The 26,221-nt window shown below is 43.4% G+C and overlaps 1 protein-coding gene across 14 annotated transcripts in view; it reads left to right on the top strand.

Annotated features, from left to right (window-relative positions):
• Positions 1-26,221, top strand: part of SYNE1 (spectrin repeat containing nuclear envelope protein 1) — a 493,810-nt gene that overhangs the window by 382,512 nt on the left and 85,077 nt on the right. For all 14 annotated transcript variants that reach the window (XM_077349398.1, XM_077349413.1, XM_077349457.1 and 11 more), the window contains 9 exons: positions 1,892-2,096; positions 2,478-2,660; positions 4,427-4,573; positions 8,448-8,602; positions 10,759-10,906; positions 16,300-16,394; positions 19,041-19,275; positions 20,464-20,658; positions 25,478-25,603. In XM_077349398.1, the coding sequence (XP_077205513.1) occupies positions 1,892-2,096; positions 2,478-2,660; positions 4,427-4,573; positions 8,448-8,602; positions 10,759-10,906; positions 16,300-16,394; positions 19,041-19,275; positions 20,464-20,658; positions 25,478-25,603 (1,489 nt within the window). The remainder of the gene's footprint in view (positions 1-1,891; positions 2,097-2,477; positions 2,661-4,426; positions 4,574-8,447; positions 8,603-10,758; positions 10,907-16,299; positions 16,395-19,040; positions 19,276-20,463; positions 20,659-25,477; positions 25,604-26,221) is intronic.

Below are 26,221 nucleotides of genomic sequence, written 5' to 3' on the forward strand. Positions count from 1 at the left end.
GAAGCGCTATTGCCAAGCTCGTCCCGCCCCTGGCCGTCAAGCAGCCAATGGGCAGCCGTTAGCATGCTCCCAAACAGCCTCTTTCCCTTTAAGAAAGGTTTTTTTTAAAAAAAATGACCCATAGCAACGAATCTAGGTAGATTCGTTGCTACGGAGAGACCCATCCAGCTGCCTAATGTGAGCTGTCGTTTGATTGTATGATCGTTTGCACGCTGCCTCGAGTGATAAAAAAAAAATCCCCCCCCCTCTCACGGGCACGATTTTCGGCTGAATTTATTTGTAAAAAATAAAGGGACTTTATTTCAGCAAACGGGCTTTTCAGTGGTTTGTGCTTAGTGACTAAAGGTGAAGGACTGAAGCCAGGGAAGCCTCTAAACAGAAAGGCTTATCCCCGCTCGCTCGGTGCGTTTATCCCCGCTCGCTCGGAGAAAAAAAAATGGCGATCGCTTCGCCGGAAGTTTGGAGGAGAGAGCCAGGGGGAGGGACTTTGAAGAACCAGCAACAATGGTAACGCACAGGTCTTTAGCGCTACTGTTGCAGATTGGTTGCAGGAGTGTATCGCTATCCGGAGGGTGAATCCACTTTTCTGGATTCCCCTGAAAGCGCCACAACGAAGCGCTTTTTGCTGATTGGTTTCAGGATTGTTGCAGATTGTCTACGACGTCGTGGGTTATGGCAAATTAGTAGCGTTTCCAAATAGTAACCATTCTGCTACTTTGAAGCCGTGCGAAATGGCCCCAAGTGTTTTCTTTTAATCAAATCTGTAGCAAAATCCTAGTATTGTAGTAGTGTGAAATTGATAGGATTGGTCTTGCTTTTAATGCCGTTTCGCTGAAAATAAGACCTACTCCAAAAATAAGACCTACCGGTACTTTTTCATGTACCAGTTGTATAAGCCCTCCCCCCAAAATAAGACCTACCTACCTAGTATAAAGGCATCTGAATCATTTTACTTTTGGTTCCCTATGAGCTTGAACGTCTCCTTCCCCTTGTGGCTTCAGTTTAAAGCTCTCCTGATGAATCTCCCCAGGTTCCTGCCAAACACATTCTTCCCCAATTTCGACAAGTGCAGTCCATCAGGTGCTAGTAGGTCTTCTTCAAGAAAGCCTATCCCATGGTCCCAGAAACCAAATTCCTCCTGCCGGCACCAACTACACAGCCACTGATTCACCAGCTACTGCACCAACTATGCAGCCACTGAAAATATTTTAGTATACTGTGAAATTATCAATAATTACTTTGAAAATATTTCAAATGATGAAAATGACACCCTAATCCAGTGAAACTAGGATGCTAAAGATACATATGAATGAATTAGCACAGTCTTCCCCGACCCCCGGGCTTCCCTCCCCCCCTGCGGTGTGGTGCTTGCAGCACCGTGAGCGATCAGCCGCCTTGACAGCTAATCGCTTCCGGGCCCCAGCGCAGCAAGTGCCACGCTGCGGGGGGGGGAGCCGTGGGTGCCAGCAGGCGCAGGTGCGGAGCTGCCATGCCTGCATATTTGTGCCCGCCAGCATGCTGGTGCCCGTGCCTCCCTCCCCCACTCAGTCCCCGGGCCTCCCTCTCCCCCCCCCCCGGTCTCCAGCCCGAAAAAGGTTGGGGACCACTGCATTAGCATATAATCAAGTGTAGAATTCAAATGACAACTGAATTGTCATGTGCATGTTTGCTTGTTTTTTATGAGAGGAAAAGATAGGATAATGCTGCATAAGAAATACATACTGGCATGTAGTATAATGGTTGATGTATTTGGCACTTTCCCATAATCTGTAGGTATTAGCTAAATGGCATTGGTAGCTGATCCTGCAAAACTAAGCCTCAACAGTGCTCAAAAGTTCTTTCATAGTCCATTTGTGTGTCAGTTCCTCTTTAATTTATATTTTTCTTCCAGGTGGAACAACCTTCTAGAAGAGATTGCAGAGCAGCTGCATTCTAGTAAAGCCCTGCTTCAGCTCTGGCAAAAGTACAGGACCTATTACATGCAGTGCAGTTGCACAGTCCAGCAGTATGAGGAACGAACAAATGAACTTTTGAAGGCTGCATCTAGCAAAGATATTGGTGATGATGAAGTCACTGCCTGGATTCATGACTGCAATGTAAGTGTGGCAGACTTTAAGGCTGTGCTGCTGTTGGCTTGAAGCTGCAACAAAGTTCTTAAAGTAGACATTAATTGTTGTTGTTGTTGTTGTTGTTGTTAGTTGCGAAGTTGTGTCCAACCCATCGCGACCCCATGGACAATGATCCTCCAGGCCTTCCTGTCCTCTACCATTCCCCAGAGTCCATTTAAGCTCGCACCGACTGCTTCAGTGACTCCATCCAGCCACCTCATTCTCTGTCGTCCCCTTCTTCTTTTGCCCTCAATTTTGCATATTGCAAAATTCACCTTTCAGAAGCTACTTGGTACATTATTCAGGGTGACAGATTTGATTGCTTGCTGCAATTTTATTCCAGGATTTTAATAATGACATTTTTTACAGGATCTTCTTAAAGGGATGAAGACAGTGAAAGACTCTCTCTTTGTTCTACTTGAACTGGGAGAACAGCTGAACCAACAGGTGGACTCTTCTGCTGCAGCAGCTATCCAGTCTGGTCAGCATTCTTTGAGCCAGAATGTGTCTGCTTTAGAACAGGCTCTTAGCAGGCAGCAGTCTATATTGCAGGTAGGAAGACTTTGCTTCGTTCCTTTAACACAATTCTCTTCACCTCCTAATGCCTTCCTCTAGATGTAATTTATATATACACTTGAACAGTCAGGTCACCTGAGTTAAAATATCATTGTTACTAATACCACTTGTGCCCAAATTCCATTCTAACAGAAATAGCATTCTTATCTTGGTTGTAATATTACTTGATAGAACATAAGAGACCTGCTGGATCAGACCAGTGGTCCATATCGTCCAGCATCCTGTTTCACACAGTGGCCAGCCAGTTCCTCTGAAGGTCCATAGAGGCTGAGGCCTTTCCTTGATGTTGCCTCCTGGCTCTGAGATTCAGAAGATTAGTGCCTCTGAATGTGGAGGTTTACTTCAGTCACCATGGCTCCTCTGGTAGACCTATTCTCCACAAATCTCTAATCCCTTTTAGAAGCTATCTGCAAGATCTGCATGGAGCTGGGAAGGATCTCCCCACTGTACACAGACCCAACTGGGAGGACTTCTGCTGCCGGGTGGCTTAACTTGTTGTACAGCAGAAGCTGTCTTCAGGATCTGTATGTGGCAGGGAGGTCTCAGAGAGGATCAGCAGAACTCCTGCCACCCAAGCTGATTAGTATAGCTGAATATATCTGAATAAAAGTCAGAAAAATCCAGGTTTTATTTGGATTATCTATACAATGAGCCAATCAGATCAAAGAATCATTGATTGGTCTTATAGGTCAGTGGTCCCCAACCTTTTTATCACCAGGGACCGGTCAACGCCTGACAATTTTACTGAGGCTGGGGGGGGAGGTAGGCTTTTGCTGAGGGACGCTGCTGCTGCCTGAACCCCTGCTCCACTTGCTTTCCCGCCGGTGCCCCTAACTTCCCTCCGCCCGCTGGGGTGCGCTGCCAGCAGCAGCTGTGCAGTGCCATGCCGAGGGGGAGCCCCAGCTATGATGGCCACTGGAGAACACCAAAGGTGAGCCGGTGGCAGAGTGGTAGGGCAGCTCCTGCGGCGGCAGCCGGGGAGGAGGATGAGGAAGAGCCATGGTCAGGTACCGACTGATCCACAGACTGGTACTCGTCTCTGGACCAGGGGTTGGGGACCTCTGTTATAGGTCACTGCTCCCAGGCTCGCAGCAGCTTACATCAGTTAAAGTAACACACAAAAAATACCACTAAGTTTTTTTCCATTAATTTTTTCAACACAGTTCACCCTTGGTGGTGACACTCTTTCACAAATCATAATATTTGGCCTGCCTTTAGCACCTCTATGAAGAAAGTGCGATGGAATTTTAGGATGGAAAATCTTTAGGATTATTTTGTGTGTCCTTTTTATACTGATTTGCAGCTTCCTGTATTATTGTCTCACGTAGCACATGCTGCATTGTTGATTAACCTTTTTTTTTGAGCATGAGATGGATCTTTAGATTCCATTCCACTAACAGTGGAACATTCCCTCAGTACAAAGAGCATTCCCTTAGCCGAATATGTCTCTTCCATTGGAACAAGGCTCCTAGTGTTATTTGAATGTTTCTTGTGTCAGAAGAAGGCTCAGCTGTTAGCAAAATGGAAGTCTTGGATCCAACCACATCTCTAAGCAAAAAGGTTCAACTCTTTTTTTTTAACTGCCATGAGTAAATGTGCTATGTTTCTTCATAATGTAACCATGAAGAAAAAGAAACAAATACAAAATATCACTTTATTGTTATACAATTATGTAAGAAGCAAGTATATTAAGAAAGAAACTAATATTGTGCATTTTATTAACCTGTTTCTATAAACCTAAGGCTGGAGTGCAAGACTATCAGACATTTACTAAGAGCTTAGGAGGGCTGGAGGGCTGGATAACGCAAGCTGAAGAAGTATTGAAAGCACAAGACCCAAGTCATTCCTCAGACCTGTCCACAATCCAAAACAGGATGGAAGACCTTAAAGTGAGAAAAAATCCTTTCATTTTACATTCAGAATTCATCTTGTAATTTAAACCATGCTTTATCAAGTAGGATTAGGATTTCATCCTTACTGGAACATATCTGGCCCAGAAAATAGTGTAAAGATGCTGTCAAGGAAAATTCATATTCTCTGCTGGGATAAAAATGAAAAATAAACATGTTATCAGTAGACCAGCAATGTTTATATATATGAATGTTTTACCCTGAGTAAATAGCCATTATTTCTAAGTCAGATGTATGATTTCATAGAATCATAGAATTGGAAGGGGCCATACAGGCCATTTAGTCCAACCCCCTGCTCGGCATGTGCCAAGTAAAATTATGCCTGATCATGTTCAGATGAGTTATTTAAATATGTACATCATTATCCCATTGAAATCAGCTGCACTGGTGCCTTTTGAAATATGAGAATTTGTACCTAATAATACTGGACAGTCTTACTGTTCAACTTGTTAGGAATTATATCTTGAAAATGGAACACCATCAAGATTCAGGCATCCACTGCAGTCAGCAGAATACATTACTTACAAACCATCTGACATTCCTTTTTCCCCTTTCTGTGTCTGAAGCTCTTTACAAGACAGCCTAAAATATTGCCAGTAATCATTTTCATGGCCTTTGCCACCTTATTTTACAAAGTACATGGTCATTTGCAAGCATGGCTGGATTTTTAAGCAGCATGGGTCAATACAAAGTAATATTTGAAGGAAATATTTGGCAAATATTTAACTATTAACTGTTTTTTTCAAATGCAAATACATTGTCTTGCAAACTTTCTGTTGTGTTTTATTATTGGAGTGTATGAATTCATAATCTAAAATGCATAGAATCATAGAGTTGGAAGGGGCCATACAGACCAACTAATCTAACCCCCTGCTCAATGCAGGATCAGCCCAAAGCATTCTAAAGCATCTAAGAAAAGTGTGTATCCAACCTTTCCCAAGTCCTTCAACCTATCTTCATAGGGCTTGGTCCCTTGGCCCCAGTTCATCTTCGTCGCTCTCCTCTGTACCCTTTCAATTTTATCTACGTCCTTCTTGAAATGAGGCCTCCAGAACTGCACACAGTACTCCAGGTGCAGTCTGACCAGTGCCGTATACAATGGGACTGTGACATCTTGTGATTTTGATGTGATGCCCTGGTTGATACAGCCCAAAATGGCATTTGCCTTTTTTACCGCTGCATCACACTGCCTGCTCATGTTTAGTTTACAATCCACAAGTACCCCAAGATCTCGTTCACACATAGTGTTACCTAGAAGCATATCCCCATCCAGTAGGCATGCTTTTCATTTTTCTGACCCAGATGCAGAACTTTACACTTATCTTTATTAAATTGCATCTTGTTCTCATTTGCCCATTTTTCCATTGTGTTCAGATCTCGTTGAACTCTGTCTCTATCTTCTGGAGTATTTGCCAGTCCTCCCAATTTGGTGTCATCTGCAAACCCCCTCATCTACATCATTAATAAATATGTTAAAAAGTACCAGGCCAAGCACCGAGCTCTGAGGTACCCCACTACTCACCTCCCTCCAGTCTGATGAAACACCATTGACAACAACTCTTTGAGTGCGGTTCTCTAACCAATTCCCTATCCACCTAACTATCTGAAAATCCAGATTGCAGTCCTTCAATTTATCCATCAGAACATCATGGGGAACCTTATCAAAAGTTTTATTAAATCCAAGTAAATTACATCAACCGAATTTCTACGATCCAGCAAACCTTGGTCAAAAAAGGAAACCAGGTTGGTCTGACAGGACCTGTTGGAGACAAATCCATGCTGACTTCCTTGGATCACCAAATTGTCCTCCAGATCACTCCCTTTAATATCTGCTCCATTATCTTTCCCACAACAGAGGTCAGACTCACTGGTCTGTACTTTCCCAGGACATCCTTCCTCCCTTTTTTGAAGATTGGAATAACATTTGCTCTCTTCCAGTCCTCCGGGACATCTCCAGTCCATAAAGAGCTCCCGAAGATGATGGACAAGGGTTCTGCAAGTTCTCTGGAAAGTTCTTTGAGCACTCTCAGGTGCATTTCATCCAGCCCAGAGGATTTGAACTCATCCAGTGCAGCTAAATGCCTCTCGACAACCTCTCTGTCCATGTTAACCTGCCACCCAGACACTATCCCTTGGCTACTGCCATCTCTAGATGTGCATAAACCCAGATGTAAAATTATGTTTGCTCCTCACATAACTGAAAAATCTTTTCTTGTTACAGTGGGCTTCCCTGGCCAATCTTAGCTCACTCTCAGCTTTGGCCATTCTGATGATTGATCTGCAGTGTCTAGTAACCTGTAGATACTCTTCTTTAGAGCTCTGTCCTTCCCTCCATTTCCTGAACATTTTCCTTTTCTTTCTTAGTTCCTCTTGAAGTTCTCTGTTCAGCCAAATAGGCTTCTTAGAGCTCCGACAGCGTTTTCGTCTTTCTGGGATAGTCATTGATTGAACATGCAATAGCTCTTGTTTGAGTAGCGCCCACCCTTCACATGCTCCCTTCCCTTCCAGCATTCTTGTCCATGGTATGACACTCATCATGTCTCTGAGTTTATTAAAGTTTGCGCTACGAAAATCCAACATCCGCGTCTGGCTACAAACTTCCTTGGCTCCCCATCTCAAAAGGAATTCTATGAGGACATGGTCACTTCCCCCTAGGGTCCCCATCTCCTTCACCTCATCCACCAACTCTTGCCTGTTGGTCAGTATTAAGTCCAGTATGGCTGAACCTCTTGTGGGTTCATCTACCATTTGACAAATGAAATTGTCAGCCAGGCAGGTCAGAAAGTTGCATGACTGAGGACGCTTCGCAGAGTTTGTTTCCCAGCACACATCTGGGAAATTGAAGTCACCCATGATGACAAGGTCCTGCCGCTTGGATATTTTCTCAAGCTGCTCACAAAGTGCAGCATCAACATCCTCTTGTTGGTCAGGCGGTCGGTAGCAGACACCAACCACCACACTGTTTGTTTTCCCCTCACTTATTTTCACCCAGATGCTTTCCACTGTAGATATGCTCTCCTTCACTAGAATTTCCTGACAGGTAAGCCCTTTCCTCACATACAGTGCCACTCCTCCACCTCTTCAATTTATTCTATTTTTTCTGAACAGTTCATATCCATCCACCATTACATTCCAGTCATGAGAATCATTCCACCAAGTTTCTGTGATGCCTACTAGATCATACCTTTCCATCAGCATGAGAAGTTCCAGCTCTTCCTTCTTATTGGCCATGCTTCGGGCGTTAGTATAAAGACATAATCCTTTTACTTTTGGTTCCCTATGAGCTGGCCTTGCCAGTTGGGCTGCTCCCGATCGTTTTCCTTCCATACACTCCCTATGTTGATCGTCTCCTTCCCCTTGTGGCTTTAGTGATGAATCTACCCAGGTTCCTGCCAAACACATTCTTCCCCAGTTTCGATAAGTGCAGTCCATCAGGTGCTAGTAGGCCTTCCTCAGGAAAGCCTATCCCATGGTCCCAGAAACCAAATCTCTCCTGCCGGCACCAACTACGCAGCCAGTGATTCACCTCCATTATCTTCCTCTGCCAATGTATTCCTCTTCCCTTGACAGTCACGATTGAAGAGAATACCACTTGTGCCCCCATTTGCTTGAGCTTCCTCCCTAGATCTTGATAGTCTGTTTTAATACAAGCGATGGTATTCACTGACATGTCATTCATTCCTACAAATGGGTAGCTATTCGTAGATTTGAGGAGTTTGGATAGCCATTCTACTTAATTCTACTTAAAATTCTACTTAAAATACAACAAGCATCTCACACAGAAGGAAATATATAACATTCCATGTTATTCATCAAAACTATGCTTTTCTACTTATTCCTTTATTCATTGCAGCGCCAAATGTTAAAGTTCAGCAGCATGACATCAGACTTGGATCATCTAAATGAGCTGGGATATAGGCTACCCCTGAATGATAAGGAAATCAAAAGAATGCAAAATTTGAATAGACATTGGTCCATGATCTCTACACAATCTACAGAAAGATTCAGGTAACAGTTATAAATGACCATATACATGCAGAATGGTAATATATATCAATTTTATATCCTAGTTGTTTTTTTTATATAACTTTTAGACTTTTGTAGGGCTCAGATAGATGTAACAGTTTATTGAACTCATTCCTCTGGCAAAAGATGGAATTCTCTGTACATAAGCCCCACTATACATTAACTCGGGGGCAAAAAATAAAGAGCATCCTGCCAAAGACTACTGCCAAATTGAAACCCGATTGGTGAGCCTGTCGATGACACCTGAGTTTTGGCCACTGCAGCCCATCCTGCAGGGTAGCAGCCATGCCAGGCCACTGCCTGTGCATTACTGCAGAGCTGCGGCAGGCCTTGTTGGCCCCCACAGTGGCTAAGGAGACACAGATTCTCCTGGGTTCCCCTAGCCCAGGGCAATTGAGGGCCCGATCTGAGGGGGCCCAGGAGGGCCCAGGAGGGCTTGTGCAGTGGCTGCATCAAATGGAAGTGGGGCTGATCCCCGCTTTCATATGACTGCCCTCTTAGCCTTTTCTGCCTGTGCAGAATCTGTCTGTGTGACACAGAAGTGAACTGGATGGGCCATGTTCTATAAAACTGTGACTCACAGCAAGCAGTGTAAACTACGTGCAAGCCACCAGATCAGAAACTTAAGCAATGGAAGCCAGACACATTACTCTTCTCAGCAACAGGGTAATTTACTAGCGGATGAAACCACTAGCCTGTTTTCTCCAAGCTTCAGAACTACCATTGAGAATTAGCAGTATTGCAGCAGAAAGGAGCAAGAGTCCAGTAAAGACTAACAAAATTTGTGACAGGGCATGTGCTTTCACGAGTCACTGCTCACAGCTAGAATGTGAGTCTATCTGTTCATATACCTTGGAGAGTAGGGTGATTTCAAATGCTGAATTACATTAGCAAGCAAATGGCAATAGCAGATTGTTGTTGTTGTTGTTGTTGTTGTTGTTGTTGATTTGATTTTATACCACCACTCCCATAACTGGCTTGTGGTGGAGGAATGACAGTAACAGGTATGATTCAAGTGGGTAGCTGTGTTGGTTTGTCTGAAGCAGCACAACAAAATTAGAGTCCAGTGACACCTTTAAAACCAACAATAAATGTTTGTTGGTCTTAAAGGTGTCACTGGACTCTGATTTTGTTGTGCAGTAACAGGATGTGATATGCAGGTGAGTAGTGGGCATCAATAAATCAGCATTTGTAATGAGACAGGAAACCTAGGTCTTGATTAATTCCAGGTAGATGCATTGTCTTGAACTTAATTATTAGTTGCAATTCAACAGTCTCTTTTTCTAATTTCCCTTTGAAATCCCTTTGTAACAGAACTGCAGTTATTGATTCCTCAGATGTTAGGTGATTCACAGGGCTGGCAGAGTTTCACTTAATCATATAAAACCTCAGTTTCAGATGCCTGTCCCCATTTGCCTCACTGTCTGCCTACCAGCTTCCCATTTGCCTTCCCTGTCTGCTTGCCTCCAGCCATGACATTGCATTCTACAGAAAAAGGAAAACTAGCACCAAACCAAAGGCAACACTTCGGTGATAAGCCAGTCTTGAGCAGGAAATATTAATTCATACCCCCCTATGTGGTGATTAGTTATACTTTCAATGTTAAATGAAACCTATACTGGGAGCGTACCAATAGAATTTGACTTTATCCATCAGATAAAAGTCTGCACACGCATCCATCCAGCATTCTCACCTATGATACTGGATAAGAAAAGTTTGTTACCCACATAAGCAACTGCTGATCACCAGTTTAAAATGCATATTTAATCAGCCTGTTGCTTTCCTGCAATTACTGTAACAAAATTCTGCTGTGATTTCTTAAATGAATCCCTTCATTTGTTGAAATATACTAACCTGTAGCTTTCTGTTTATGAAATAAAGACCCATCTCAAATGAAAAGAACATACTTTGCTAACATGCAAACTGAGGAAATAGGCAAACAGAAACGTGTGTTTTTATATCTGTGGGTTGTTTTAAATTACCTTTTATCTACCTTTTTAAATTACCTTTTATCTCATGATGAAGTCAGTGATGTTTTTTTTTAAAATGCCAGGATTGAAATGGCTCCCTTAGGAAACTCTGAGTTTGTTTTAGCAAACCTAGAGGGACATTACTGAATCATCCTTTCATATTTGCAGTAAGCTACAGTCCTTCATGCTGCAGCATCAGACCTTCCTAGAAAAATGTGAGACTTGGATGGAATTTTTGGTTCAGACTGAGCAGAAACTGGCTGTGGAGATTTCAGGAAGCTACCAGCTTCTTTTGGAGCAGCAGAGGGCACATGAGGCAAGTCCCAATGAAAGATTGTTGCCTTGACACAATACTGAGAGAGTTGTTTACAGTATTGATCTGTCAGCCCACTCGTTCACTTATTAACAGGGTACCATGTAATCAGAGAATGCATAGATGTTAACTGGTAATTTCTCCACAGTCACAAACATAGCAATATATTAATAAGGTCCATTTATAAACATAGTGATAAGATCTAGTAGTTCCTAGCTCACATGAAACACCACTTAAGTACGACGGAAAAGGTGGTGAAAAGTAATATGTGATCTACAACATTTTCTGAAGGAAAAAATGCCACATATATGCCCAACTTGGAGATGGATTTCTACCATGTAAGAGGATGTATAGTTTGAGGGGTTTCTATTTAAAAAATCATAACGGGTCTCTATTTATTTTAAATGTTACTTTGTCAAATGGTTATTTCCACAGTATGTTTGGCTCAGCTAACTGGTATCCCATTAGTGCATCAGAACTATATAAATGTTATTCACAGCTTGGGAGTGATATTCACAACTGGAATCTGATAAAAGGAACTACAGATGGATGGATCTGTTCTAATATGAGTTACTTTCATTTAAGAATGTTATACCCTGTCTTTCTGCCCTCAACATGGCCACCAAGGCAGCTAACAGCTTAAAAGCATACCTAATAAACATATGTCCTATAAACTTTTAAAGGCAAACAAAAGCACATTGTTAAAACCAAAGCTAAAAATACAAAAGAAAACCCAACAATTAAAATATAGAGAAGGAAGGAGGGATCACTGAAGGGCTACCATATAAAATAAGCTTTTGCCTGATGGAAGAAGATGATAATAGAACGGGACTAAGAGGTTTCCCAGGGTTTTGGAACCATGACTGCGGATTTTCTTGCCAGTATGTATGGAGTCCTCATTCTCATCAACACAGGAAGAATTCTCTACCAAAGCAGGATATCCTAGGTTATATTAATATGGGGTGCTTAATGGTTCTCGAAGATTTTCTTGTTAAAGGTAATGAAAAGTGCCATCAAGTTACAGCTGATTTATTGTGTTTGCCATGGCCTTCCTCTGCGTAGTGACCCAGGACTCCTTGGCAGTCTCCCACCCACTTACTATCCAGGCCTAACTGTGCATAGCTTCTGAGATATGATGGGCTCATCTGTCAGCTTACTACAATGAATAAAGTTTGTTGCAAGGCAGCAGGAGACATTATCTGGCATACAAAGAAAACACATAACCATAGCTATGCGTTGGTATAAACAAGGCCACAGCCTTATTGAATAACTACATGGGCATCGGCACACCAAAGGGCGGGAAGATCATAACATCCCTCCCATGCCACAGCCAGCAGATTGCAGCCCCACAGAGAGGGAAATGCAGCAGGCCCACCCATGGGTATTGAGCGACCCTCCTGATCAAACTCCCCCTAACTGTCAGGCCTGCTGTACCCTGGGGAAGTTTGGCACAGGAAGGCACCATGGGCATCAGCCTCTATTAGAACTCCTTCTAGCCCACTTCATCATGTGCAGTAGCTGCCTCTCCAACTGGGAAGTGGGCCCCACTCACATGAGCAGTCTCTTAACTGGCCATCAACCTGGTCCACCGGTGCAAGTTCTGTCCCCTAGGATCCACCCCCCCAAAATAACAGCCATCGAGCAAGGTTGAGCTGACTCACCCCCCGCTCCTACCAGTGCGCAGGCAAAAATGAGCCCCTGCAAGGTGGCTCTGATATCACCCAGCCAAAGGTTGAGTCCTCAGTCTGATAGATGAACACCAACCTTCCAAAACAAGGCATCCAGGCCAAAAACAATGACCAGGTGAGGTAGCACTGAACAGAAGCCCGGCATGCAGGATCTCACCGCTATCCTGCACACTTTGCACCTTGCCAAATCCACATTCCTGGGGCCTAGTGCCCCATGCAATGCATGCCGTTTGAGAAGATCAGACCACAGCATGAATGTCCCAGGACAGAGCTTCTAAATGATGAGGGAGTCCCACATAATTGCTGCCAACAAGTCCAATCTGGGAGTGAATGGCAAGTCATTGCCCCCTAGCTAAATGATGATGATGTCCAGCTGCCCATGTTCCACCAGCAGGCACTCAATAACAGGCAACAGAGACAACCAATGCATTCCCCGGATCCCATGCCAATGAATAACGAAGTCACCTCCCAGGCCGAGGTCAGTCCCCTAACCAGATGCGACTGCATATCTCACTTCCCAAAAGATGACCCACAGTCCAAATTTGCTTCTGATGACAACTCAAACCTGCAAAGATAGTGATCACAAACCCATATTAGGCTGCACATATGACTAGAAAGCATTTGAATGCCAGCAATCTGGAGCCTTAATGCGCTTGGCACTGAGGCTGCCTTTGTGGCAGCCCCAGTCTGAAAGGAATGTAAGCTGAAATCTGCAGATGACAAACCCAGCCTCTCAAGGCAAAGGCATAGGATGGCTGAAAACTGGAAATGTGACAGACACTGGAAATGTGCCATCCTCGTCAATGAGGAACCTCCCCTTCATTGATGGGCATATCTCAAGCAATTCCAACACACTCTGAACCGGGCAAGGAGATGTCCCCCCAGTAGCAGTGAGAACCATGACAGAGCCATTCCCACCTGATCAGTTTTAGACCTGCCCACTCAAATCTGTACTTGGGACCTCAACAAACACATGCTTTGCACCCGGATTGCTCTATTCCAGCCATCAAAACAAGATGCTGGTGCCAGCTTGCTTATGCAAAAGGCACCAAAGAATGCCTGTGCAAAAGGATCCCTAAACAGCAAGCTCTTAAAGCTGGAAGAGCACACAATCAGCAACTGAGACACCAAGTCGTTGAGCATTGCCACCAAGATGGGATGTTGAGGATCTGGGTGCCATTCGATGCTCTCTCTGCAAAGTCTTTTGGACCACATGCAGCAACAGCAGCTCCCACTAGCCCCAACTTGCAGATAAATGAAAGACCAGACACAAGGGATGTTCAGTGTCCAGGCCAAACAACCATGTAACCAGAGGTGGGCAAGGTATCGCAGTACTGACTCTTCAGTGGGCAGTGATGAAATACCCAGCCCTGAGCGCAGGCTAGGTATCCCACCACAGCCACCAAATATGCCCGATACATCAAGGGAGCCAGGGTGCTATTCAAGCCCTCCTGAACAAGAAGTCTCCAAGGTTCCAGAGTTCTGTTGGGAACTCCGGGGATGAATTCACTTTCAGGGCCAGCAACTTGAAGTATTGCATTTGGAAATGGGACAATGCTAATCCAGACTGCTGGCCCAGATGCCAAGAGGTGGGCCTATTTGAAGGTCCTCCATTCTTGCTGCCCGGCTGCCCCCACCCTGAGCTGAGCCCAGGAGGGTCCATCCCCCCGCATGAGCAAAGCCCTAGATGCCCCAAAGAAGGATATAGCCCTCACCCCCTCTCAAAGCCCCATGGAGCAAAATCTGGGGTCAGATGGGCAGCACTGTGCTAGCCATCCCCTCCTTCATTGAAGGAGAACCATGAAAAGAAGAAGAGTTGGTTATTATATGCCGCTTTTCTCTACCCGAAGGAGTCTCAGAGCCGGTCACCTTCCCTTTCCTCTCCCCACAACAGACACCCTGTGCGGTAGGTGATGCTGTGAGAGCCCTGATATCACTGCTCGGTCAGAACAGCTTTATCAGCACCATGGCAAGCCCAAGGTCACCCAGCTGGCTGCATGCAGGGGAATGCAGAATTGAACCCAGCTTACCAAATTAGAAGTCCACACTCCTAACCACTATACCAGACTGACTCTCCAAAAGGCCTGCATCCCTCACTGGATGGAGGCATGGCAATAAGAAAATTCCAGCCAAAAGGAAAGGGATAGGAAGACCAGAGACCAGACATACCTTCCAAAGCATCCCCCATACCCCTGAAGGGGCCCCAGATTTCCTGTGTAGCATCCACTGCATTGCAGCCACCTATGGACAAGATCCTGGCATACTCCTCAACTTGCACCAAGCCATGGGCTACCTCCCTGGCTGGCAAGTCCACCTATAACACCTTGGCAGTCGAGGAGGGCGAGCCTGACCAGCCTCCCCAGAACACAGGGAGCAGCTTCCAGTGTTTTCCTGGAGCCAGAGAGATCACCTGCACTTGAGACTGACCCCCAGGGCCCACGCCACGCCACTGCGATGTGTCAACCAGGAAGCCAAAGTAGAGGTCCAGTGGTCCGAGTGCACCATCCTCCTTGATGAGGACCGACAACCAACAACTTTCCCTGCAGGCCTGGCCATTGCCCACTGTTCATGCCACAGTGTTAATCAGGTCTCATGAACCACCACCGCCCCAGTTGTTGCGGGGGCAGCCAAGGAGGCTTCCTATGACCCACCTCCTACCTTCCTCTTTCACTTGGTTGCATCGGCCATTCAACATGCGACTTGGAACTCCGGGCTGTTCTGGAGGGGGGGGGGTGTTTTCTTGTTTGTTTGATTTAATAAGCAGCGTCTGGAGCTGAAGAGCACCCACCGCAACCAGCCTCCTCCCTTGCAACCTGCCCCCCAAGCAACCAAAACAATACTTTGCAGGCTACCTGGCACTGGATAAGAGTGAGTCGGGCAAACGGCAGGCTTCCGAACAGCAAGCAGTGGAAACAGTAAGCGGCTGGGCAGCAAATGGCAAGGAGACCGCATGAGTACACCAGTCACCTTTTATCCCCCTACCCCACTCAAGGCCATCCACTTACATGTACGCAGCTCACAAGTGCATCTCAGTGAGCCTTCCATGCGCCTGGCACGTGACCCCATCTTGTTCTTTTGTTGTCTGGCTCCCCTGCTCCCACAATGGCTGCTGCGTGCTTCAGGGCCATGGCAGCATTTGCCACAAGAGGGCTTTCAAGAACAGACTATCGATACAGAGTTGCTGAATATTTTCAGAGCTTTCTTGGTATTTCTCCTAAAAGTCTTTTTTCCCTTAATGTATAAAAATTACCTAGTTTAAATTTAACCCCCCCACACAGACACACCAAATATAACAAATACTTTTGTACTTTTGTGCACACACACCAAATATCATAATGAATACTGTACTTATAAAGCATAGTTTATTGTTAACAATAATAATATGTTAAGGCACAGACCTAAGGTCAGAAGATCTCCTTCTGTACTTCTTCTGAAGAATTACTCCTTCAGCAGTACATTTTTATCCTAGTTTCTTAGTTCATCATCCAGATTTTTGTAAAACTGCACCCCTAGGTTGGTTGTTACTCTATCCGATCACTTTTTGAGACTTTCCCACAATGCTTTTAAGAATTTCTCAATACAGCAGCATTTTGTAGAAAAACATACTTCAAAGAAGAATGATATTATGTATGCATTGGAGGCCTTTTCTTTTGCAGTCCAGACTTTCAAACTTATTTGATAGTAATTTGTTAATTTCTTATGTGCTAGCTATTCCAGGCAGAGATGTTTAGTCGCCAGCAGATCTTACATTCCATCATTGCTGATGGTCAGCATCTTCTTGAGCAAGGACAGGTGGATGACAGGTAGGGATATGGAGAACTGGATGCTTTGTTTTTGTGCCATTTTGCATGATGCTACTCTGTGGTTTCAGATATCTACAAAAATGCTTCAGAGTATCTCAAGACATCCTTGCTTTTCTGAACAATTTCTCTGTGCATGTGTTAAACAGGGGGAAATGTAGAGTCAGATGCATATTGCAGCATACGCATTTTGTCATTTTATATGCATCGTAAATTCCACTCCATTTTCCTGTTCTGGAGTTTTGACTACCCCCAGGTGGTGGGGGGCTGCTTATTTTATTTTCTTCCCAATCTCTTTGTATACCTGTTTGAATATCCTACCATTGATAACTTCTTGACTGCAAGTAAGTTGGATGAAATCAAATTTAAAAAAAAAATGGCTAGGATAGTTGCCTTGCAATAGTATAATTTACTACCCTCATAAGAATTAAGTTCTGGCAGAAAATTGACCAAGCAACTTTTGCGCTCAGGGTTCATTCTCATTTCAATTTGAGTATTACCATTTTCACTAGTTCTAGAATAAATTGATATTTTTCAAAATCTGGGATCTTTTTTTCTGAAATTAATAAAATGTTGGAAGATGTTGGAAATTGTGGGAGGGTAAGTTCTGAATTTCAGTCAACAGACCAGGCCCCCCTGGTGTCAAACAGCAGCTTGGGTTATCTTGTTCTTCCTTCTTCTTCTCTATAGGGGAGGGGTGGGGGGTTTCCACCATGTTGTCTCGTTTATTGTATTTTATGTCCATTTTAATGGGTTTTTAATGGAGTTTTTAATTGGACATTTGTAACCCGCCACGAGCCAGTTCTGGAATGGTGGGTAGTAAATAAATAAATAAATAAATAAATAAATAAATAAATAAATAAATAAATAAATAAATAAATAAATAAATAAATATAATGATGATGATGATGATAAATGTTTTTAGAAGGAAGATTTAGGCAGCAAGAACATTCTTAGCCAAGTGAAATCTTCTGATGGAACTGGACTAGTGGTACTTTAAACTAGGTTGCCAATTTGAGTCTATCAGCTGGTGGGAAACTTACTTGGGGGAGTAACCAGCAATGCACTAACATCACATCAAAGCTTTGATGTCACTTCCAGTGCAACACAGAAGTGGCATTGTTGCATCACCAGTGATTCTCTAGCATTTTGCCCCAAACTCTATGGTTTAACCAATATTAGGTATTGCTCAACTTCATAGTGTTACATTTGGGTTATGCCAGAAGTTACATCAAGTCATTAGATGCTGCTGGTCATCCACCTCCCCACATCATGCCAAGTGATATTATGCTGTCAACAGCTTTTGGTGTAGGGCAAGTGAAACCATTCCAGGTACAACATAAACTGGATGGAGATCAGAGCCACTTTAATGGCATTACTGTCTTTTCAAAAACAGGGTTCTCACCTTTTAATACTCACAAACATCACCACAGACAAGGCCAGTGTAAATCAGCAAGGAGAGACCAGATCCCACTCCTTAAAGGAAGTCCTGTTTTGGTGGGCTGAGACCCACACAGTGTCCATTCTGTCCAAGTACCTCCAAGGAATCTACAACCTAGAATCATAGAATCATAGAATCATAGAGTTGGAAGGGACCTCATGGGTCATCTAGTCCAATCCCCTGCACTATGCAGGACACTCACATCTCAATCGCTCATCTACTATAACCTGCCTCCCCTTTGCCTTCACATAATCAGACTCTCTGTCAGATGGCTATCTAGCCTCTGTTTAAAAATTTCCAAATATGGAGAACCCACCACCTCCTGAGGAAGCCTGTTCCACTGAGAAACCGCATTAACTGTCAGGAACTTCTTCCGTACGTTTAGATGGAATTTCTTTTGAATTAATTTCATCCCATTCATTCTGGTCTGTCCCTCTGGGGCAAGAGAGAACAATTCTGCTCCATCCTCCATATGGCACCCTTTTAAATACTTGAAGATGGTTATCAGATGCCCTCTCAGTCGTCTCCTCTCTAAGCTAAACAGACCAAGCTCCCCCAACCTTTCTTCATATGTCTTGGTCTCCAAATCCCTCACCATCTTTGTTGCCCTCCTCTGGACACGCTCCAGTTTCTCTACATCCCTCTTCAATTGGGGTCCCCAAAATTGAACACAGTACTCCAGGTGAGGCCGAAGCAGAGCAGAGTAAAACCTAAAAGCAAACTGCCTCAGTATTCAGTTTATTAATTCGGTACTATTCCAGAATTCACATTACAATACAAATACACTAGATATACAAAGATTAAAATAGGAAAAGATTCCAAACCATGGAAGTTAATAAAATTTCAAATTAAAATACAATGTAGCTAGTAACACTATCTTCACTCCGATATCACACAGGTCTTCCTTATTTTAGTTGCCCTCTATGCAAGTTTAGCCACCACAGACGTTAGTTCAATATTTTTTTCTGATCGCATGATTTTAAACATCTCAAAATTAAGGCTAATTCAAGGGAAAGATGAAGTAAGTTCTCTTCTAATCTGATCATACAGTTACTACTGACTCAGCCACTAAGTAATAGATCCTGGCAAGTGGACTCTAAACCCCACATCGTCAGTTTGTACACACCAGAGCCTTCTGAATTCAGTTTGTTGGTCCAAGTTCATGGGTGATTTCACAATCTTTCATCTTGTATTTTCTTTTAATGCAGGGATGAATTCAATCTGAAGCTGGCCCTGCTCAGTAACCAGTGGCAGGGAGTGATTCGTAGAGCCCAGCAGCGGAGGGGCATCATTGACAGTCAGATCCACCAATGGCAACGCTACAGAGAAATGGCTGAGAAATTGTGCAAATGGCTAATGGAAGTATCTTCTCAGACTGTGTGTGAGCTAGGCAAAGTTCCCATTCCGCTGCAACAAGCTAGAGCTCTGTTGGATGAAATGCAGGTAAATCTTGACAAACCAACTGAATAAATGAACATTTTATCCATTTCATTAAAGCAATGTTTTATTAATTGTATTATGCTGGAATTCACTGCAGTTGTTGACATGCATAAAAGCTAAATACTAGACAGGGTTGTTTTTAAGTACCCGTAGTAGTTGTCATCTATAGCATAACATCTGACAATGAATGGATATATCCCATGATTTATATTTAATTGCTGTTTGTTTCTCAAATTTCTTATGCTGTTATTTCAGGTTTCGAGTACATTTGTTCTTTAGAGAGCTTCATAGCTAACACACTAGGCAACCCTTTATTTTTGTATAGCACTTGTACTGCTGAATTAAAAATGTAAACTTCAGATAGGCTAAACATTGCAGATATCAAGAACACTTTCCTTGGAGTAATCCTCCTTAAATACATCTCACCAGGATTCCAAGTAGACCTGCTTAGGATTGGTCTTATAATGCTATGAATTTTTAGTAACAGGAATAAAAGAACTCTAGAAGAAGAGAGAGAGTCTTTCCTGCAGGTATGCTGATAAAGAAGAAAGAGAAGGCTAAGACCTCCTGTTGATGAGGAGGAGGGGAAGGGAAATAAAAGTCCCCTGCCTTCTGAATGAGTGACAACAGTATAGAGGTTTTGTGTTATAACAGAAGCACTTGACACTGAAGCATTACCGCAGTTAAGTATTTTGTGGTTGTGAACAATACTGAATGGGAGACTAGCTGGAGTCCTATGTAAGGTTCTTTGAACTTTCTTCATAACATTTTAAAATAAAAGAATAATAATAGAAATCCTTCTTACGTGTTCTGTGCAATTCCTATTCCCATAGTTCTCATTGAGTAAGTAGATCCATGGTAGTGGTAGCAAAAGGGACTGTATTGGAAAAGAGTGCAGTTGAGAATAAAGAAAGGAATTGCATAGAGAAAAAGGAGCAAGGACAAGAGGGGAAATGATATAACTTGCCTTGGAAAAGTGAGGAATATCAAATTATATTGCTTCTAAGAAACCTCAGCATTGTAAATATTGATTTTTCCTTAACCGATTCAACAGCTTTTTTTCATAAACATTTTTTTAAACTGACTTACAATAAAAACTAATAGTTGTTTACAGCTTGAGATTTAGGATACTTCTGTTCCATCATAGAAACTATTATGAAAGTAATGCTTGGGAAAAATTGATTTTCACAGCTCAAAGAGAAAGTCCTTCTTCGACAGCAAGGGAGCTACATTTTAACCGTAGAAGGAGGGAAACAGCTATTGCTCTTTGCTGATGGTGAGACAGAAACGGCCCTACAGACTGAACTTTCAGAAATCCAGGAGCGCTGGAAATTGGCCAGCCTCCGACTTGAAGCACAGAAAAAACAGCTTACATTCTTGTTAAAAGTAAGTTTACATAATGAATTTAAAGCCTCAGATAATATTGTTATGCTCCTATGGAAATCATATTGGATTGATTCCCATGTTCTTGTTCTCCCTTCATGTTTTGTTTAGAAGAATATTATTGTTCGATTGCATAATTTTTTTCTTCTACCCATTTGATATTTCAACAATTCTTAGTATTCAGTACTTCTTGGTATGAAGAAATATAATTTAGTGTTGTCATCAAAAGACAGTGTTTTTGTCAAAGCAGGCGAACTTTTTAAAAGTACGTTAAGCATTAATCTGCATACCTTAAATGTGTCTGATTCTTTACCACCTTAACCTCCGGGATTTTCAATCACAGAAGGGGCAAATATTAATTTATTTATGTTTTGAGTTTTATTCCATCTTTCCTAAAAATGACATGGTAGATTACAATGTCAATCAATAAAATACATATATTCTAAAAATATACAAAAATAAAATTTATAACTAGTTAAATACAGTAAAAACATTTTAAATTGTATAGCTTTAATAGCATTCTTTAATAGCAGTCTTTAATAGCATTCTTATATGGGAAAGGAAGATTCCACTTAATGTTGCCCTCAATGAGGAGTATAACCTGGTGGCTGCTGCTGGAATAGTCAGCAGCTAGATATTACTGTAGTCCTCTACCATAGCCCCAGCAGGACGGTTCTGTATTAGGACCCTGATATGTTGTAGCAGAAAATTCCATCAGGGCTGGGCCAGGGCCAAGAAAGCCTTGGATCTGGTCAAGGCCAATTTGACATCCCTAGGGCCACTAGATCTCAGCTCCCTCTGGGGGACATATTGGGAGAGGTGATCCCAAAGATATGGTGATCCCCAGACCATTTGAGGCTTTTACGGTAATTGAATCTGATTTGATCCTCAACCTGGGGCCACTGCAGCTGGGAAAACACAGGTCATATATGGGCTCTTTATTGGGTCCTGGTATGTATGTATAAGACTTTATTGTTTCCAGCCATAGACCATTACAAGGTTAGCAATATCATATCAGTTGATATCAAAAAAGCAATAAAAACAATTAAAACAATATATGCAGTGGTCCATAGATAATGGAAGACAAAAAGAATTCAGGTCTCTAGCTCTCTGGCGTAAATTTGACTCGAATTTTCCTTTCTGCTAGTGCAAATAATGAGACATAACTGATTAGGGGGTTGGTATCCGATAATAAAAATACCATTTTGTCTAAATTCACAGGGAAGTTCTAGCCATTCAAAAATCTCTCAATATATTTGGTTCTCGGCTCCAGGTACAGTGGACAATCCAAAACATAATGACCGTACGGGTCCTGGTAAGGATCTGTGCAGCTACATTTGGACCAGTTGAAGCTTGTAGATCAACTTCAGGGGTAGCCAGTTAATTACACCCTCCATCAGGAAGCTAAGACAAAATCATGAGGCAATTTCAGAGTCCAGTCTGTAGGGTCAAAACCTGAGGAAGACAGTTCACCAAGGAGTGTGAAGCAGGGAGCAGAGTGGAGAGATGGACTGGGTCAGTTACCAAAGAGAGTTCTGGAGCTGTACCATGGTCAAGTAGGTGGGGAGCAGAGTCAAAAGCTGATCAGGAATGGAGTCAAGTAGCAAGCCAATTCAGGAACCAGGAATCAAATCAAGCAGAGCCGCACCGTACCAAACCAGAACACCAAGCAACTAGGCGATGCTTTCTCAACAAGGTCTTCATGAAACCCTGGGGTTTCTTGATGGCCCTGGAAGGGTTTTGCAAATAAGTGGGAGTTAATTATTTAAAATTAATATATATATTTTTAATTTGATAAACATTTATCAGATTATATATGGTCATATCTGCGAGCTTAAATGGACTCGAAGGAATGGTAGAGGAAAAGAAGGCCTGGAGGATTATTGTCCATGGGGTTGTGATGAGTCAGACATGACTAACAACAACAATGGTCATATCAACTACCACCACGCCAAATGGTCGATGGGTCTGGAGGAGGTGGGAAGGGGAGGTCACTGGGTGGGCATGTACACAAATATGCTTCCCAACCATAGTCTTTACTATCATACCACTCTTGGGATTTCTCAAAGCCTAAAGAATGTTTCAGGGGTTTCTCAGTAGTAAAAAAGTTGAGAATGGCTGGTCTACGCAGATGGGCAGGGGACACATACATTGCACCCACAGAGAGGGTTGCCCCAAGGCTCTCCTTCAGCACATCCTTGACTGCCTTTAGTTGAGGGCTTGTAGCAGGGCTTGTAGCATCTGAGGAAAGAGCTTCAGCTGAGCCCCATCAGGACTGACAGCGTTCTGATAGCTGAGCTGTTCTTCTGGCAGCTGTCAGATTTGCACACCATCACTACCGCTCTGGCAAGTCCTGTGGGCTAGATGGGGTCTTCCCTCAAGGTCTCAAGGGAGCTGGCAGGTAAGGCTGGGTGGGAGCCTGGCTTGGACCAGGCTGCTCATCATTCAGAGAATCAGGACGGCTCCAATCCTTGATACAATCCTCACTGGCAGGATCTCCAGGTGGCACCAGGAGTGTGCTTAGCCTGGACAGTGCATCTGGATCGGCTACAGCCTTTTGAATGCCCTCTGGTGGTCAATAGGTGGTGCAGCATGTGCAGGCATGACAGTAGCCCTGCATAAAGCGAATTACAGTAATCTAGCCTGAAGGTGACCATTGCATGGATTATTACTGGCCACTGTATCCTATGATGCTGTCCTGCTGATGGTAGAGTTTTGCAAAGAACCCTCTGCCACAGACAATAACTTGTTTAACCAGAGAGATGCTTGGTTTGATTGTCACTGGGTCATCTATCCTCCCCATCTGCCTTGATAAACATTATGTAGAATAGGTAGAATTTAAGTCAAAAATATTGACTATAATGTATTCAATTTTGTTATCTCTTTTCTTCTTTTGTATCCCCTCCCCTCTATTCCTTTATTTTGTTTTCTAAAATTATATCTGTAAACCGCTTCTGCAGAGAGGTAAAAATAAAACAGTAAGGCCTAGGTGGGAGGAGAAAGGGGTGGTGCGAGTCCATGATAAAAACTCTTAGGGGCCAATCCAGAGCCACAAAGCGGCTCCCGATTGGCCCGTCCAAGAGTCAGTCCGGGGCCAAGTGGCCAATTGGGAGCTGCACACAGCCAGTTGGCCTATCCGGGACTCCAAGGTGAGGGGCCAGGGAAAGAGGCTTTGCCGTCAGGAAAGAAGCAGGGCTGCCGTGTTGAAGACGCAGAGGCCCTGCTACTTTCCCGGTGGTGAGCCAGGGACCTTGGGCAGGGAGAGGGGTGGCGGGAAGGCCCGCCGCATCAGAGACGCTCCAGGTCTGCTTCTGTCACCGTGCTGAAGCCGGGACATCGGAAGGAGGGGGGTTGAGGAGAGTGACGCCATGGCCGAGGGCCCGCAGGGAGCCTTGCGAGCCACCCGGCCCCACCAGTGCCCATGCAAAGCCCATACAATGGGCTTTACCCCTAGTATTGAGTATAATGCAGGATTTAAAAGAAATTAGGTACTTTTCCACTGTGTAGAATAATGTACAGATTCTGAAGTGTAGAGGTTATATCTGAAAACTTTTGACAATAAGTTCAGCATACACAGGAAAGCTATAAAAATTCTGTTTACTTTGTACTTCCAACTTATTATTTTATTACCTCTCTTGCATAAAGCCACATGTGGTATGTGAGTGGTTTGCCTGTAATATTATTTAACTAGAGGCAAAGCTCATTGCACCCAGGAGAGCAATGGGTACCAACGTGAATGCTTGCACTGTGGACTTCTTGGTTGCCAGCTCCTGCTCCCTGATGGGCAGGAGGACCATTGAGCAGCCCTGTCAGTGAGCAGGGCTGCCAGGGTCGGCGCTCCAGATGCAGCACCTCTTAGTGTCTCTGGCCTTCCTCTTCCAACTCCCTGCAAAGCAGGCGAACCATGGAGCAGCCCTGCCACTGAGCAGGGCCACCAGAGATGGCTCTCCACTGGCAGTGCCTGTAAGGGAGGCTGGCCTTCCTCCCTCCCTACCATTCTGCTGTGAAGTGGGCCACACAATGGGATGGGCTCTTCCCCTATGTTGCCAAGTGCCCAGAAGTGGCACAAAGGATGAGAAGGATGGGGGTGGGGAAGAGCCGTAATTAGCCCTCAGTGGGGGAGTTCCCTCTCACTATTGGGTCCATATCTTCCACTGAGCGCCAGTTGGGACAAGTTTTAATCAGTGTGTCATCAGGACACTAACCAGGTATTATTAGGGGGAGGATCAGTGTCATTATATGAGGTAAATTTTGTACTTAGAAGCCTTTGCACTAACAACTGAGTGTTAGAAATCATTTTTGAAGAAAAATTACAAAGCATATACAGATCAACAGAATGTTGTCATCTAAATGGTCGGAAAAAATACTGAAAGAAATGATACAAATTTTCATGTTTCAGATAGATTTAGATTCAGTACACTAGGCAAGAAGTAAATCCATCTGCCTTATGTATCTTGAGCAGTAGGCTGGGTTAAGGAATGCCAAGTGTTATAAATGGGGAGCAGATCGCGATCCAACTGTATCTACACAGATTTATAAGTTTTCAAAATATTTTTTCTTTTCATATGTTTTCATAGGTTTAGCTATAAACGCACTAATCTTAGCATTTGAGTAAATGTTTATTTTTTGAAGTTAAATCATTATAAAGATACTCATCTTTGATTCAGGTATGTAGCTGTGTTGGTCTTAAGAACAAAGTCTGAGTCCAGTGTCACCTTTAAGACTAGGTTTAAGCTTTCATGTATACACACACTTCATCAACTTTATTCTACCCCTGTGCTTTCATCCAGAAATACTAAATTTATATCATTTCCCCCAATAGGACTGGGAAAAATGTGAAAAGGGCATAGTAGATTCCCAGGAGAAATTAAAATCCTTCAAGAAGAAACTCTCCTTACCATTGCCAGACCATCATGATGAACTTCATACAGAACAGATTCGTTGCAAGGTAAATAATCAGGCAGAATGCCTTCTGATGCCTAAAGTGTACACAGCTGTAATAGCATATTAGCAATAGCAAACATTGTTAGGTAAGTGGGGCAAGTCCTTCCCACAATTTTGTATCACATATGCTATAGAAGATTTTTCACTGAAGTGAAAAGAACATGTAAGAAGCCTTTTCACGGAAGTAGCAGACAGTGTTGTGGTTGTCATGTCTTTAAAGTGCCACATTGCTGAATTGCTCCAATTCCTACATTTGAACATTCTGTTTATGCCCAGTATTGTAGCATGTTAGAACTAAGTATCATCTTGCTTTGTTTAATGATTGAGTTAGGGTTTAATGTTTAATGATTGAGTTAGGGTTGCCAACCTCAAGGGGAAGTCCCTTCTCCAAACCTCTCCCTCCTCACACTTGACCCCCCAAAATCTCCAGATATTTTCCAATCTAGATCTGGCAACTCTAGCCAGTTTACTTACTTACTAGGAATTACTAGGTAATATATAGAAGAAAAGTGTCTGGTTTTCCTAAGGATTGCGCTTTAGAGTGGTGCTGTTAAACAGCCATTCTCTGTGTCTTAACTGCCTAGGGGTTTATACAGCAGAGCTGCCTGCTCTTGCTGCCATC

This window comes from Paroedura picta, chromosome 1 (genome assembly GCF_049243985.1).
Source record: "Paroedura picta isolate Pp20150507F chromosome 1, Ppicta_v3.0, whole genome shotgun sequence".
NCBI lineage: Eukaryota > Metazoa > Chordata > Lepidosauria > Squamata > Gekkonidae > Paroedura > Paroedura picta.